This window comes from Manis pentadactyla, chromosome 3 (genome assembly GCF_030020395.1).
Source record: "Manis pentadactyla isolate mManPen7 chromosome 3, mManPen7.hap1, whole genome shotgun sequence".
NCBI lineage: Eukaryota > Metazoa > Chordata > Mammalia > Pholidota > Manidae > Manis > Manis pentadactyla.
The window spans coordinates 107,812,876-107,825,582 of NC_080021.1; the positions used below are offsets into that span (position 1 = coordinate 107,812,876).

General features: G+C 35.9%; 1 protein-coding gene across 1 annotated transcript in view; it reads left to right on the top strand.

The window, feature by feature from the left end:
- The window catches only part of MALRD1 (MAM and LDL receptor class A domain containing 1), a 694,454-nt gene that overhangs the window by 268,428 nt on the left and 413,319 nt on the right, over window positions 1-12,707 (top strand). The window contains exons 23-24 of the mRNA XM_057498267.1: window positions 2,427-2,537; window positions 6,112-6,325. Coding sequence (XP_057354250.1) covers window positions 2,427-2,537; window positions 6,112-6,325 — 325 coding nt within the window. The remainder of the gene's footprint in view (window positions 1-2,426; window positions 2,538-6,111; window positions 6,326-12,707) is intronic.

Genomic DNA, 12,707 nt, shown 5'->3' on the forward strand with positions numbered 1-12,707 from the left:
GCTGAAGCAATGGTGAGGGTCACAGGGAAGCCAAATGGCACCTGCCCAATAGATAGAGCTTTTCCTGGCTTTCCATCTGCAGTGCCTGCCTCCTCTGCAGGTCCAGTGGGCTGAGGGCTCAAGGAAGCGCCTCTGTGTTATGCCCCTGTAGCTGCCATAAGTGGGGCTACCCTCTGTCTGGCCTTTCCCACTGGTGGGTCAGTAGGTGAGTGAGATTGGTGTCTGCTGGGAGGAAGGAGTGGGAGGTTTTATATCACAGTGAGGGGCCTTTGGGCTGCATTGCCAGCCAAGCATGTGGAGTCTGAAGCTCTTGAGAGTTCCCATGCTGCTGGCTTAGTGTGCCAGGATGATTTTGTCCACCTGCCCTTTCTCTTGAGCAGCACGCTCTGTGTAATCTTTGCCCCTTTGAGAACTCCTCTCACTGTTGGGAAGTCTTTCAACGTGCCCACCTTTCTTTTGTCCTGGAGTAGCCAGTTGTGCATACCTGTTTTCCACAAGTGGCTGTATTATCAGTCTCTCTGAATATTCTGCCTGTCTTTGCTTTCCAAACCCACTAATCTCCAGAGCACCATGTAATGTGGGTTCATATTCTTAAAGCAGATCTTCAGGGCTGGGTTTTTTATCAGGCCTGGGTTCTTCTCCCTCCCCTCCTTGCTCTATTTCTCTTCCTCCTGTTTGTGAGCTTGGGTTTGGGGTAGACTTGGATCTTGTTAGATCCCAGCTTTGCTACTTACCCTTTTCTGTGAGGTCTTCTTCTCTTTTCCCCAGATGTAGGCAGTCTTTTCTGCAGTCTTTGAGTCACTCTTTCATAATTAATTGTATTTGCTGTATTTTTATGTTACATGTGATTTTAGGAGGAAGTTTCTGCCTCATTTCTCACACCACCATCTTTTTTTTGTTCCTCGCATTTAAGTTTTTTTTAAATGAAAACATGTTGGTATTTATAGGTCAATTTTGTCTTCTTTATTATAGACCTCTCACCAAAAAACAATTAAAAGTAAATTTGTACATAGACATGTGTGCATGTTTAATAATCTGATAGTATCTAAGACGTCTTATGGATTGAAGTTAAAATTTGTCATTTGTTTTATGTTGACTTTTTAGTAACGGTTTTAGGCAAAACAGTCAATACAATTTACTGCAAGGTTTTCATCAGAAAAATAAGAATTATTCACTTAGTGTATTTTGTGGTTGAAATTAATTATCTAAATATGCTTTCAGTTTTTTCAGATAAGATTTTTGTGTTAGTATATGAAAAATTATAAAACACCATTAAAATGTTGTAAATATCAACTAAAAATATCCATGCATATGATCCTTATCTTTGTGCACAGACTAATAAAATAACACTAAATGTTACATTAATATATAGCATGAATACTTTTTCCTAGTTATTTGTTTGTAGAGTGGCATTCAAACAAAAAGATCCACTTACTGTACATTCTTTTTGTATCCATAAAAGTGATTTTTATTTTTTAAGAAGTTATGTTTTCTTGATTGATGACATTCTTGCTAACCACACATTGTTACTTAGAGACTTTAAAGACTCTAGAAACTCTAGTTCTATAAAAAGAACCATTTGAATTTAATTTTTAAAAATAAAGCATTAAAAGTTATCTTCATTTTCAATAGTCAAATCTTCATAAACCCTTTACCTGAATAATTCTTTGGTTATATGCAGTATATTTTTAAAAAGAGATGCAAAATAATTAAAATAAGCTATCTAAGTTTAGTTATTCTTAAAATTTGGAATTGTTCTGCTTTTCCCTAATCTCTTCAGTTACTCCTTTGTTGACTCATTTTGTAACATTATAAAAGAAGACCCATGATAATTCACCTGCTAAAATGAATTGGAATATTCCTTTGGAGTGAGGATACAATATTAATGAGAATTTGCTGGTTTCAAGGCTGTTGGGCAGAGAGCTCTTATGAGCAGAGCATGAGTCGTGCCTGCTCCTGTCACCCACATGTGCTGTTGACATTGAACGGGCTGCCATTGTAACATCACTGTCCCTACAAACCCAAGAGAATCAGGAAGGTCATTCTCAAAAGAGTGTTTCAGTATGTAATCCATGCTTTTCATTTGACTACATGTATATTACTTAATATATAAAATACCAATTGTTACTGCTGTCAGATTTTTTAAAGCTCCTGTGGTTAAGAGTTCTTAATTAAATGGTACCCAAATACATTCTTACTTGACCAACAGATAGTCACACACACATTTGTTGCACAAAGATCTCAAGGAACCTGGGGACACAGTGCTGTGTAGAAAACAAAGACATCTAATGAAAAATGTCTCAGCTTTTCTCTTAGGGACTTCATGTTGATATTAAAATTTTAAGAAGTCCCTGGGAAAACTCTGCATGTTTAAAATTTATCAAGACACAATATTTCAACTTTTCTTTTTTGATTTATCTCTGCAGATACTTCACAAGAAGGACAATGTTACCTCCAAATTGTGGGCTCAAAGTGGGCAGCAAGGTGCACAGTGGAGAAAAGTGCAAGTGTTTTTAGGTGTTCAGTCACATGTACAGGTTTGTTATCTGAATAGTTGAGTGAAGTTTTGTTGATTTTTTTTTCTTTAATCCTAATCTACTTCCTCCACTCATGGTCTTCTGTCCTCTCCTTTTCTTTCTGACATGCTGAAGGTTGCTTACTACTCCATATGGCATTTTGAATAAGGAATTTATAATTCCAGGATGTCCTAATTTCTCCTATTTAGACAACCATACTCCTAGAGATATTTAATTTTAATGACAACCATCCTCCATTCCACAATCAGCCTCCCACATACAAAGAACACCTCCCTCTATTTTACAAATATTTTCTCAGATACTGTAATTACATTAATTTATTTAAAATCTGATCACAAAGACAGATGCTTGAAAGCACATGATATCGCTGAACCTTATTAGAGATAACAGATTCACTTATTTCAAGATATTTGAGGAGGCACAACACTCTGAGATGCTGTATTTATCTTCATGTAGATTACCACAGTATTAGGAGGATAAGACATATATATCTATATCTAATAAAGGAACAAGCAGTTCCTAGATTAAGACGTTTAAACTGAAAATAATTGTGTTCTCAGATATTTGGTATGGATTTTATTTTTTATGGATTATCAAGAAAATAAGAGCTCCATGAATGTGTGTGGGTTTTTTTGTTGTTTTTTTGGCAGAAGGGGATTTTCTGACAAGATGAGGCTTAATGGCTTAACTATTAAGGTTTGTATGAGGAGAGTGAGAATTCAGAACCATTTAATCCAGGGGGAGTTTTTTGTTGTTATAACTGCACAGGGCTTGTTACTTCCATGAATTCAGAGCCACTTATCTCTAGACAGAAGATACATTATCTTTGCTAATTATTGTACTTCCTGACCTCTGTATATGCAGCAGAAGTAACTACTTCTGCTGTGAATATTCAGGACAATATCCACAGTCATGTACCGTCTGATAGATCAGCCCTCTCTGCTGCAGTGGAGGCACAGGCTAGGCACAGCTGTGGAAAGGTATTGAGACAGCAGGACCTCTCAGTTCTTGGAATGATAGACTTAATACATCCCATATATTTCAGACTTTCACTGCAATCTAGTTTTCTTAGGGGCTGTTTATAGATAATTTAGGAAATAGATAAGAAAAAAGGTCAACCTGAAGAAGTAAATATTGGACAGTAACTCAATGACCTTGCACAATATGAAATTTACTAATCAAATGATTCCTACCGTTTTACTTCCAAGATCATTGAACTGAGACAAGAAGAATCCACAGCAATGACATGTAGAAAATTTTGTCATTGCTAGACATAGGCTTGAATTTTAGCTAGTTCTGTGCAAATAGAGTATTTGTATAGTAAAATCATATTCAAAACAACGTGAAAAGTGTTTTAAGCAAGAGGAATCAATTATTAATTTAGTTATACAGAAATTTAATTTTCTACATGTTAAAATTTGATTGAAGAGAAATATACCCATATTGTTTGAATCTTAAATATGAATGGCTCATGAATATTTGATGTTTTATGTGATTCATTCTTTCAGTAAAAAGTTACTAAGCACCTACTATGTGAAAGGCACGTTACTATGCACTGGAGATAGAGTGATGAACCAGGTATACTATCTATGAGTCTTGCATTTCTACAGTATCATTCCTGTTAGCCTCAGAAAGATGAGTGTACCTCTAACCCTTGAATAAAAGTATAAAGATATTTTTAGAAATCATATGCTGAACCAGCACTGGGTAGTTTTCAGAGTTTTATTTTGGAACATCCAAATTTAAAGAGAGTATTTAATTATTTTATAACTGGATCAATCACACTTATATAGCACTTACTATTAATAGTACTAAATACTACTCTATGAATTTAAAATATTCCTTAGTTTTCACAATAACATCTCTATTTTATAGACTAGAATCTACAAAGGCCTAGAAGTTAGGTGACTTGCCCTACTTATGTACCATAAAGTGGCAGAGACAGGCTTTAAACATAGGCAGGTGATCTATGGACCCCTAATCCAACTGCTATGCTTTTTTGCTTCCCCAATTTTCCAAAATAATCCTCTGTTTATGCTACAGGAAAAAAATATATCATTATTACTCTTTTTCAAAAAGCTTAATCATGTTCATTATTGAAGTCTGTGGAATGGTAGCCAGCATTGTGTGGAGTGTTGGGATATTAGTGATGATTTGATCATTTGGATGTGGCAGGTGACTGTGTGTCTGTAGGACAGAAGACAAAGAGATTAACAGTGAAACACTCGCTGGGTTATCTGATCGCTTATTCACAGAATATTGCAGCACCTATGTAAACGTTTAGATGTCCCGAGATAGTAGAGTACCTTTTTCAATTTGTGTATCAATGTTTTTCTTGGGCTTTTGATAAAGTTATATTCATTATTCTTTCTAGTTTCACTTCTTAATCACTTCCAAGCTCTCAAACTATCTTACAAATTTATTTTTCTTTCCTAGCACATCTTCTATGAAGAAAAATGTATTCCTTTTATAGATATATTAAATTACATAAACACTGTATTTTTACTTCCAATAATGTGAAAGGCATGATGTTCAATTATTCTATCCTTTGATCTTAAAAGGGAAACACCTAGGTTTTCATGCAATAGTATAAAAGCACAATATGTCTTAGGGAAAAATTATACATCTTTCCAGAAAAATTATTGTTCATATTTGGCCAAAAGGGTTTGGGTATTCCAACATAAAATACTTTGTATAATATCACTGAAACAAACCTGTATTTTTTGCTAGCTCATCGATAATTGTTCTAAGTTCACTTTAAACATTTCTTATATTAACAATTGAATATATTATTTGGCCTGATGAGAAATTTAATAGAAACACTCTGAATTAATTTTACTTAGAAGTATGAAACTAAATAATATATAACTTTTTATGTATAACAAACAGCATTCAGTATCATTCCCAAACAGTGGTAAACTGGAGATGGAATTTCTGAAAACTTTAGTGACTCCCATTACTATTTTTCATCACTTCTAATTCTACTGGGGTCCACATAAGTGGGATCTTACTGTCAAACAATGGCACACCTGAGAATTGGCTCCATCATATACATTAATCAAAAGCAAATCAAAATCATTTCAATTCCAAATGTGACCATTTTGAAAACCTCATGGTACTGAAGTTTGATGACTTGTCATTTTCAAATAGTTGCAGCGGACAGACCTGAGCAATGGCAAGAATCAGGCAAATAGAGGAAGGATGTGCTTACACCTTCTTTCTCTTGGTGCATTCTGTTACTGGGCTGGCCTCCTGCCCCATGTGACAAGGTTCTAAGGAGGGAGCAGGTCTTGTGGGGGATCCCAGAGCTGCCGAGGCAGTGGAGGTGGGTTGGTGACTCCTGCCGGTTTTCTAGGCCACCTATCCTGAAAATCTAGAATACTGGCCTTGGTGTTGCTGCTCCCACACTCTTCTGTGTGGAGGGTAGCACAGATCTGAGATCACCCTCAAGCATCCTAATGGTGGCATTTTTATCAGATTCAAACCTGATGTCCTATATTTAGTGTTTGCCCTACGCTTTGAATTTTTGATGGATGCTCAGTTGAAATGGGCTTTTCTTTCTTGTTCTCTTTAGATTGTTTTTAGGGCAAAACGTGGCATCAGTTACATGGGAGATGTAGCAGTGGATGATATTTCCTTTCAAGATTGTTCCCCACTACCTAGCCCAGACAGAACGTGTACTGCTCAAGAATTCACGTGCTCTAACAAGCACTGCATCTCAGAGGACAAGCTTTGTGATTTTGTGAATGATTGTGCTGATAATTCGGATGAGAATGCTTTAATTTGCCGTAAGTAGAAGTGTTCTGTTTCCTGACCTATGCTTTTGTCGCCCACAGCATTACGCTGTGTGATGTGTTCATTGCCGAAACATTCAGAGGGTGTGTAGGGGAGTAGCTGAGGCAGCTATTTAACTATTTAACTGCATTCACTTCTCCCTCTCAATACTTAGAACAATAATTCATTTAAAACTACTTGATGGTTTGGCGTATGTTTGAAGTAACCGGACATAAACTGGAAAACAGAGGTCTTCAAAAACAAACAGAATGGAAACAGGTATTTTTCCTGTGAAAGAAGATCTTGGAAAAAAGAGATAAGCAAAAGATCCATCAAAGGCAATTCATGCGGGGTTGACAAGCCTCTGCGCTGTGGTACCTTTCAGAGAGTTGTCATTTCCTTTGTGTAAATGATGAGAAATGATGGGTTGTTAAAAAACAGAAAAACTACCCAGATAATTTATAAAATTGACAAAATGATCTAAGAGAGCTACACATCAGCTATATGAGATTGCTGTTGATCACCTTATAATCAACAGCACCTATTAAAATATCCTTAGCTAAATGGGCCGTATGTGCTCCTGATAAGTCTGTAAATTTGTACAACACTGTCCAGTTGTTACCTCATTTCATTGCAAATGAGCTGCATACAAATTGTCAAAATGAAAGTTGACAAATTATTTCACTGTTACTAGCTAATAATTTCTGAGCTAGAATATTACAGTTTGATCCTTTGTTTCCTTCAAACCAAATCTGGACTATGAAGAACAACCTCAGTATAATAAGAGCTCACATTCATAGATAACTTCTAACTTTCAAAGCCCTTCTTTCTGTTACTCTCCACTTGACCTTCACAGAAGCCTTGGTGGGTAAGTGGGCCAGATATTATTAGCACATTTCACAGATGAAGTTGCCAACCAGAGAATCAATATTTTGTCAAATTTCATAAACTGTAAACTGAAATTGACACAGTTGAGCCTAGAATCAGGTACTTTGTTTATGATTCACTACTTTGCCCCATATCATTCCACCTCTGTATAAAACTGAATCTTAAAAAAGTATGCAAAGTTATAGATGCAGGAATGTTATTTATGCCATATAACAGTTCTTTCAATTGTGGATTGGTTCTGATAATACCCATTATTGTCACATATGAACCACACAGAAACATTTGGCTGATCTTGGATTCTGTATTAATATTTATCTTCACCTTATATTTCTGCTGCATATTTAGGTACTTTCTACATCAAATGCTTAGTTTCTTCATTGCCATTTTCATACTGTCTTACAAATCATCATACAAATCTTGTAGGTTACCATCACTCAAATGGAGCATATATTATGCCTTTTAATTTTATATGTAATGTTGCCAATGTATCTCTTTCCCAAGATATATTTAAATGCAGTTTTTCAGTACTCAAATTATCAATTTATGGTTGACTTTTCCTTGAACACTTATTATTTAGGTTCCGAAGTTATGAATACTTCTAGGAACCCTTTATCTCTGTTTAGGAAAGAATGCTGATATAGTATGAGGGTCTGAAATGTATTGTAACTTACTATCTTGGTAGTTTTGTATAGAAAGTAAAGGTAAAAGTAATCATAAGGCTTTGGAGGGAAGCTGTACCAGAAAGTGCTTTTTGGTGAACTGATTACCAAATCACTCTGTTTAAGTTTTGAGTGGGGCTACTCATACCAGTAATCCTGGAGGGAAATCTGATTTAGAAGCAGATAGTACATAGAAAGAACAGTTTTTCAGCTGCTTAGAACAATAAACAATAAAAAAAGGTAGAGCAAACCTTGAAAGTAACCTACATTTTGATACTCGTTCTCATTACACGAGTATGATTTCTTTTTAAATAGCATTGCTGATTTTTACTATGTATTTAAAAAAATTCATCTGTCTTTACTTTCTGCTGGTCTTAAATGTTTTAATTATAGCATGGCTAGAATCTGCTATATGAATCTTGAGTTACTATCCTGTGTATACTATAAACTTTCATGCTCTAATTAGACCCAGAAGAAAATAAAGAAAAACAATTTTAAGGTCATCATAGCAGTTGATTTCAGAAGTTTGGTCGACAACCAACCCCAGAATTTAGCCTTACGTTCAGTCTTTCGGGTTTTTTTCTTCTTGTTTTTGTTTTTTTTGAGAATTCTAAGTAAAGATGGAAGATATATCACAACTCTAAGAAAACTTCTGAAATACCATTAAATAGAAATATGCCACAGAGGAGTAGTAGAAAGAATGAAAACACTCAACTCTTTTTAAAGGCATGGACTATCTCTGAAGAAGGAGAAGAAAATAACCCTTTATAAAACACAAGTACCTGCTGCTTTAGTTTTCTGTAGTCCAGTATAGAATTTGAAAGCAAAATCTGGTGGAAACGTATTATTTTTTAGTTTATAATATAAATAACATGCCTAACATATAGGACATAGTCAAAGAAGAAAGTAATTTGTGAGTCTGAGAATTCTAAAATCCTATTTGAACTTATCTTTGCTACTGATATTGGGACTCCTTTGGAAAACAGACACATTTTTTGTTTCCCTCTATATTCTAATTAGCATATTTATTGTTCATACACAATTAAGAGTATCTGAGGCATACTCAAAACAACTTAATTCTGTACTGTAATTAGGAAGGATGCAGGATATTTGATCAACATAATTAGTAAATAATCTGAACCCAATGGGCAAATGTACCACTGTATTTACCAACTGCAATACCTATTCTTTTCAAGTACACACAGAACATTTACTGAAAAATTTACTATTAAACATTAGACAAATTTCAACAATTTTAAATTGATTAAAATGAACTAAGATACATCTTTTAAATTAGGCTGCAAGTTGATTAGAAGACAAAAGCTAGAAAATATCAGGAGTAAGACACTTTTAATGACCCATGTCTCCATCCACCCAAAATATAGTAACATTAGAAAATGTTTTAAATAAATAATAATAATAATGCATAAAAAAGAATAGTTGCCCTGGCAGGAGGAAGGCAGTGAGCAGCATTTATCTTCCCAGGCTCTGCAGCCCTCTGACCAAGACAGTCATCATACACAAGCTAGGTAAGCATTTTGTAATTAATGCTTGCATACCTCACATTTCCTTTTCATTCATTTATTTGGTAAATGTTGGGGACCTCCAATGTAAATGGCCCTAGAGCACAAGCAAGGATAAATAAAATATTACCAAAATAACTGTGGGGACTATCTTTTCAATTAAAAAAGACTGGTACTTAAACGTTCACATTATAAATGAGTTAGAATAGGTGAAAAGCACATTTGGATTGAGCTAAGTGCTCACCTAGAGAAAACTTTTTGGATTTAAATCCTTACATTAGAAACAAATTAGCTAATAGTGCAAATTAATGGAATAGAATATAAATGTAAGATTGAGAGGATTTGAAAAGACTGATAAAAATTTTAAAACCCTACCCAGAATAGCCAAAGCAATCCTGAGAAAGAAGAATAAAGTAAGGGGGATCTCAGTCCCCAACATCAAGCTCTACTACAAAGCCATAGTAATCAAGACAATTTGGTTTTGGCACAACAACAGAGCCACAGACCAGTGGAACAGATTAGAGACTCCAGAAATTAACCCAAGCATGTATGGTCAATTAATATTTGATAAAGGAGCCATGGACATACAACGGCGAAATGACAGTCTATTCAACAGATGGTGCTGGCAAAACTGGACAGCTACATGTAGGAGAATGAAACTGGACAATTGTCTAACCCCATACACAAAAGTAAATTCAAAATGGATCAAAGACCTGAATGTAAGTCATGAAACCATAAAACTCTTAGAAAAAAACATATGCAAAAACCTCTTAGACATAAACATGAGTGACCTCTTCTTGAACATATCTCCCCGGGCAAGGAAAACAACAGCAAAAATGAACAAGTGGGACTATATTAAGCTGAAAAGCTTCTGTACAGCAAAAGACACCATCAATAGAACAAAAAGGAACCCTACAGTATGGGAGAATATATTTGTAAATGACAGATCCGATAAAGGCTTGACGTCCAAAATATATAGAGAGCTCACACACCTCAACAAACAAAAAACAAATAATCCAATTAAAAAGTAGGCAGAGGAACTGAACAGACAGTTCTCCAAAAAAGAAATACAGATGACCAACAGACACATGAAAAGATGCTCCACATCGCTAATTATCAGAGAAATGCAAATTAAAACTACAATGAGGTATCACCTCACACCATTAAGGATGGCTGCCATCCAAAAGACAGAGAACAACAAATGTTGGCGAGGCTGTGGAGAAAGGGGAACCCTCCTACACTGCTGGTGGGAATGTAAATTAGTTCAACCATTGTGGAAAGCAGTATGGAGGTTCCTCAAAATGCTCAAAATAGACTTACCATTTGACCCAGGAATTCCACTCCTATGAATTTACCCTAAGAACGCAGCACTCAAGTTTGAAAAAGACAGATGCACCCCTATGTTTATCGCAGCACTATTTACAATAGCCAAGAATTGGAAGCAACCTAAGTGTCCATCAGTAGATGAATGGATAAAGAAGATGAGGTACATATACACAATGGAATATTACTCAGCCATAAGAAGAAACCAAATCCTACCATTTGCAACAACATGGATGGAGCTAGAGGGTACTATGCTCAGTGAAACAAGCCAAGCAGAGAAAGAGAAATACCAAATGATTTCACTCATCTGTGGAGTATATGAACAAAGGAAAAACTGAAGGAACGGAACAGCAGTGGAATCACAGAACCCAAGAATGGACTAACAGGTACCAAAGGGAAAGGGATTGGGGAGGATGGGTGGGTAGGGAGTTATAAGGGGAGGTAAGAAGAAGGAGGGTATTAAGATTAGCATGCATAATGGGGGGGTGGGAGAAAGGGGAGGGCTGTACAACACAGAGAAGACAAGAAGTGATTCTTCAACATTTTGCTATGCTGATGGACAGTGACTGTAAAGGGGTTTATAGGGGGGACCTGGTATAGGGGAGAGCCTAGTAAACATAACATTCTTCATGTAATTGTAGATTAATGATAACAAAAAAAAAAAAAGGAAAGGGGGATTACTCCCTGATAGGATAAAACTAACTGTAAAGCAATGATTAATGCATGCTTTAAATATCCTTAATTTTGATCATTTAAAGGGTGTCAGATGATCAGCTATGGAAGTACATTTTTCTGATAATATTCCTTTCTCTTAAAAAAAAAAAAAGCCGTTTCTGTGTGGTGACCTACAATAAGTTCTTCACAGTGGTATAAAGGGCATATCAAAGTGTGGGCAAAGGTTTTGTTTGTGTTTATACAGAGGATCAAAGCTTAATTTGGCTACCCAGAAAACGAACTAAGATTCGATATGAAGAAGAAATTCCAATGTCAACATTCTCTGGAAGAGTCATTCCAGAAGATGATCATCAAAAAACTTCAACAAAGATCCTGGCGCTGTTGCAGTTGTAGCTGCATTCATCTCACTGGTTCCTGGAATTGCCATTGGGATGAAGAAGGAGATATCTAAGCTGGCCTGTGCATACAGTAAAACAACAAATTTGACTGGATCTATACTGTTGGAACTCAACCAAGAATTAGGAGAAGTGCAAGTTGCAGTGCTCCAAAATCTTGCAACTACAGACTATCTACTGTTAAAAGAACATATGGGATGTGAACAGTTCCCAGGAATGTGTTGTTTTAATTTGTCTGATTTTTCTAAAACTATTCAAATTCCGTTAGACAATATCCATCATATCTTAGATAAGTTTTCACAAATGCCTAGGGTGCCTAACTGGTTTTCTTGGTTTCACTGGAGATGGCTGGTAATTGTAGGTCTGCTTTGGTTATGTAACTGTATTCCTTTTATGTTAATGTGTGTGCACAATTTAATTAGTAGTTTAAAACCTATACATGCTTAAGTTACTCTACAAGAATATATGTCAAAGAAATAATCAATCTTCCCATGTTTTCTTCTGTCTGCTACTTCTATAGCTTTTCTTCTTCCTTCCTAATTACAATGCTTAAATAGAATTCGTGCCTCATATCGAATTTACCAAGTATCATAATTCCTCCAAATGGTAAAGATACCTCAAGACAATTGCTGGGCATAGAAGCCACAGGGCATAAATCTGCAAAGAAGTAAAAAGCTAACCTTTTCAAACAATATTGCTTCTCACTCACTTACCAACTTTGCATTTCCTTATATGGCCCTGGAAGATGACTGGTTAGCCAGAGACGGGTAAGATTCCTCAAGGGAGGAACAACCTAAGACAGGCACAGTAGCAGGGGGGCCATCAGGTGAGAAATTGGGGATCAACAGAGGTGAGTCTTAGAACCTCACCCCTCCTGTTTTGAGAGAAATCTTCTGCATCCGTGGTTGTTTTGTTGCCCTTGTTTAGCTTGGA